This window comes from Elephas maximus, chromosome 3 (assembly GCF_024166365.1).
Source record: "Elephas maximus indicus isolate mEleMax1 chromosome 3, mEleMax1 primary haplotype, whole genome shotgun sequence".
Lineage (NCBI taxonomy): Eukaryota > Metazoa > Chordata > Mammalia > Proboscidea > Elephantidae > Elephas > Elephas maximus.
The window spans coordinates 23,700,865-23,705,002 of NC_064821.1; the positions used below are offsets into that span (position 1 = coordinate 23,700,865).

At 38.8% G+C, this 4,138-nt stretch overlaps 1 protein-coding gene across 1 annotated transcript; it reads left to right on the forward strand.

The window, feature by feature from the left end:
* Nucleotides 1-329: 329 nt before the first annotated feature.
* On the forward strand, nt 330-1,064 carry LOC126074083 (olfactory receptor 7E24-like). Its single transcript, XM_049881416.1, has one exon. The coding sequence runs from the start codon at nt 330-332 to the stop codon at nt 1,062-1,064; it is 735 nt and encodes a 244-aa protein (XP_049737373.1).
* The last annotated feature ends 3,074 nt before the right edge of the window (nt 1,065-4,138 follow it).

Genomic DNA, 4,138 nt, shown 5'->3' on the forward strand with positions numbered 1-4,138 from the left:
AGTGGGTTTGTATAGAAAAGGGTGAATAGTACAGAAATCAGTGAGGAAAGAGGTCTAGGAAGAATAATTTTACCACAATTGAGAAGAGTTGCTGAAGGGGGTGTATGTCTTAAGTGTGAATGCTTTACTTGTGAATTTCCTGAATTCAAATATAGACAAAGGGCTGGGTGACTATGTTCTTGTTTCCTTTTACCAACCTTTCTTTACTTTCCCAAAGGTGTCTCTGCAACATGGACCCACAGAATCTAACACGTGTATCTGAATTTGTACTCTTGGGCCTCTCAGAAGATCCAGAACTGCAGCCCCTGCTCTTTGGACTGTTCTTGTCCATGTACCTGCTTGCTGTGCTTGGAAACCTGCTCCTTATCCTGGCTGTGAGCTCTGACCTCCACCTTCACACCCCCATGTACTTCTTCCTCTCCAACCTCGCCTTGGCTGACATTGGTTTCACCTCTGTCACAATCCCAAAGATGCTTATGGATACCAATACACACCACAGAATCATCTCCTATGGTGACTGCCTGATTCAGTTGTCTTTTTTCATGTTTTTTGGATGTATGGACAATCTTCTCCTGGGGGTGATGGCCTATGATCAGTTTGTGGCCATCTGTCACCCACTCCACTATCCAATCATCATGAATCCCAACCTCTGTGGCTTGATGGTTTTAGTGTCTTTTTTTCTCAGCCTTTTGGACTCCCAGCTGCACTGCTTGATGGTGTCACAACTTACCTTCTGCACAGAAGAGGAAATTCCTCATTTCTTCTGTGATCCTTATCAACTCCTCAACTTTGTCTGTTCTAGTACCACCACCAAAAAAATACTAGTGTATATTATGGTTGCCATCTTTGCAGGTGTTCCAGTTTCAGCAGTCCTTTTCTCTTATACTCGAATTTTTTCCTCCATTCTGAGAGTTCCATCATCAGGTGGGAAGTATAAAGCCTTTTCCACCTGTGGCTCTCACCTGTCAGTCGTTTGCTTATTTTATGGCACAGCTATTGGAGTGTACCTGAGTTCAGCTGTCTCACCTTCTCTCAGGAGTGGTGCAGCGGCCACAGTGATGTAGTCTGTGGTCACCCCCATGCTGAACCCCTTCATCTACAGCCTGAGGAACAGGGTTATAAAGAAGGCCCTGCAGAGGCTCCTCAGCAGACCGGCATAATATCAGTAACTGTGTCATTTTTTTGGTCCGTGGATTATAATATGCAGAAAACCAAACATGGAGCTTGAAAGCATGCTCCTTTGGTCACATAAGTTTTGTAACTCTCATTGTTTTCATTCCCCTTGATGTTTCATATCAGAATATTGATTATTTGGCCCATTTGTGGGGAGGTTAGGGATGTTTTGAAATTTGTGGTACTCGGTAATATACACCCAATTGAGTCCTATAACCCCTATGGAGCCTTTTGTATTTGTCATCTATGACACAGACATCCTGGTGAAATGCACAAACTTCTTTAATAAAAAATGCAATGCACAACCTTTTCCAAAGCTCATGACTAATGTCCATACAACAACTGTATCTATCTTATCTATTTATACAGTTTAGGTGTAATAATATTTGTTGCTAGTCCTCAGACTTGGCTTCATATTGGAATCATCTGGTGAACTTTAAAGACACTTTTGCCTGAGTTGTACCACCAGGGATGCTGATTACTTAGATTGAGGTGTGTGGTGAGATTTTTCAAAGTACCTCAAGATGTGCCAGTGGGCAGCCAAGGTTGGAGACTATCTAAATAAGACCATTGTTCAAAAATGACTAATATGCCTTGGGTCCTTTATTCCTCATGAGGAGATGCTGAAGATCTGAAAGCAATCAGAGCTCACAATGGGGAAGATATGAAAGAACTTCAGGCAATGGGATTTTTCTCAATGTTCCTGGAAATAGTTCTTCAAAAATCTTCTCCCTCCATAGCATAGAACTCTTCATATGCAGTGGATATTAAACTCTTGTGTCTCTGCTCCAAACTCACCTTTCTATATACTATTGGTGATGCCAGAGTAGAATTCATCCCATCTCTGCTCTGATTTCCATTTGACTGTCTTGCAATGTAATCCCAATGTTTTCGTATAAAGATAAAAGATAAGCAAACCAATAATCCAATCTTTTCACTATGGTTCTTGTTCTTTGGCATGATCACTACCTCCTGTAGGTAATAGCTCAGTGTTATCCCTTTTTTTTCCCTTTTATGCCTTTCAGTCTTTCTATACCTATTTACCTAATTATCTATATTTAACAACCTTCATTAAAATTCTTAGTTTTTTTTTTTTCTTCTTAATTGAGCCCTGGACTAATGAGTTGTAACATGAAGAATCAAGTTATGTTGTCATGTGTCTGAAATAGTCGTTGGTGTTGTTGTCAGGTGCCATGGAATCAGTTTCAAATCATACTGACCCTATGGGCAACAAAGTGAAACACTGCCTGCTCCTGTGCCATACTCATAATCCTTGCTATTTTTGAGTCCATTATTGTAGCCACAGTGTCAATACATCTGGTTGAGGCTCTTCTTTTTCTATGACCCCCTGCTTTACCAAGCATGATATTCTTTTCCAGAGATATGAAAGAGAGTAAACTAGGGATTGAAAGAAGCAAAGATGGGGAAAGATAGTCCAGGAACAGAAGCTCAAAGAGATAAGGACATTTCTCCAGAGCTGACAGAGAGGGAAAACTTTCCCCTAGAGCTGGCACACTGAATTCAGATTCTAGCCTCCTAAAGTGTGAGAAAATATATTTGTTTGTTAAAGCTTCCTACTGTGGTATTTCTGTTTTGCACCACTAGATAAGCAACACAGTAATATTAGCAGAGCATTTACTAAGTGCCTGGCCATATAATAAGTCCATGGTTATCAACCCTGGCTGTACTTCAGGATGACCAAGGGATTCACAGGTTGAGAATCGGATTTGATTTGTTCTAGGCTATATCCAGCTCATCAGTATGTTTTAAAAGATCCACAGTAGTTATAGGGTAAATTAGGATTGAGAACCACTGTTCTAAGCCCTTTGTAATTATTATTTCATTTAGTATCTCACAATTCTATAAGATAGATTCAATTAATAACATTTTACAGGTGTACAAACCATCCAAATGTTAGTCATATTATTCTGTTATTTTTACCTGTGCATTTTCCCAAATTAGATCAAACTGGACTCGCCAAGAGAATGAAAAACTCAGTTGTCTTCATGGAGCTGGTATTAGTAGAACTATAATCTCCCTATCAGGAAGGACTGACTTACAAAAGCTCTTCATAGCTGGACATAAGATGGCTGGCTTTAGAATCTCCCTGTTTTTAAATCCTTGAACTCTAACTGAAAGAAATGGATTTGATGAGGCCCCATTCACAAATGATTAGGATTAGAAACATATTTAAGTGTTTTTACAAAGCCGTTAAGGTCTCCAGGTGGCACAAGTAGTTTTTGATCAGCTGCTAAACTAAAGGTTGGTGGTTCAAACTTACCCAGTGGTTCCTCGGAAGAAAAGTCTGATGATCTGTTCCTGTAAAGATTATAGCCAAGAAAATCCTACGAAGCAGTTCTATTCTGTTACATGTGGAGTTGTCATATATTGGAATCACCAAGAGGGCAATGGGTTTGGTTTTACCAATCTGTTGCAGATAGAGACAAAAAAAGAAGAAAATTCAACACCAGACATTTTTCTGAGGTTTTATAATGTTGATACAAATAGTCCTGCAAAAAAGTGGAAAAGAGAACCAGAGAGTTTCTTAAAAGATAATTATTGTCTAAGCATAGGTGGCATTGTACACTAATGCCATATTTGGAATCTACAATGATGAATGATTTTTCATACTTAACAAAAACATATTTCTCAAAATTTGAGGTCCACTGCAGCCAACGTTAGAATTTATATTTGAAAAGTCTTTTAAACGACAACCCATATATTTGAGTGAGCACTTCTCTGCAACGAAGATGGATGTCAGAAAACCAAAGAATGACAAAAATTTATGAGGATAATTGGCATATAAAAATGGTCTCTGATTATGAATATTTTATATTAATTTAGAATTCCGCAAATATGGTTCTACTTCTTTTTAGGTCTTTATTGTGTCCTATGTCTTGTTGTGTTTTCAATCACCTCATATGAATGCAAAAGTTGGACAATGAATAAGCAAGACTGAAGAAGA

Excerpts from the sequence above, each read along its gene's own strand:
- LOC126074083 (XM_049881416.1), top strand. The coding sequence starts at position 330 with ATGTACCTGCTTGCTGTGCTTGGAAACCTGCTCCTTATCCTGGCTGTG.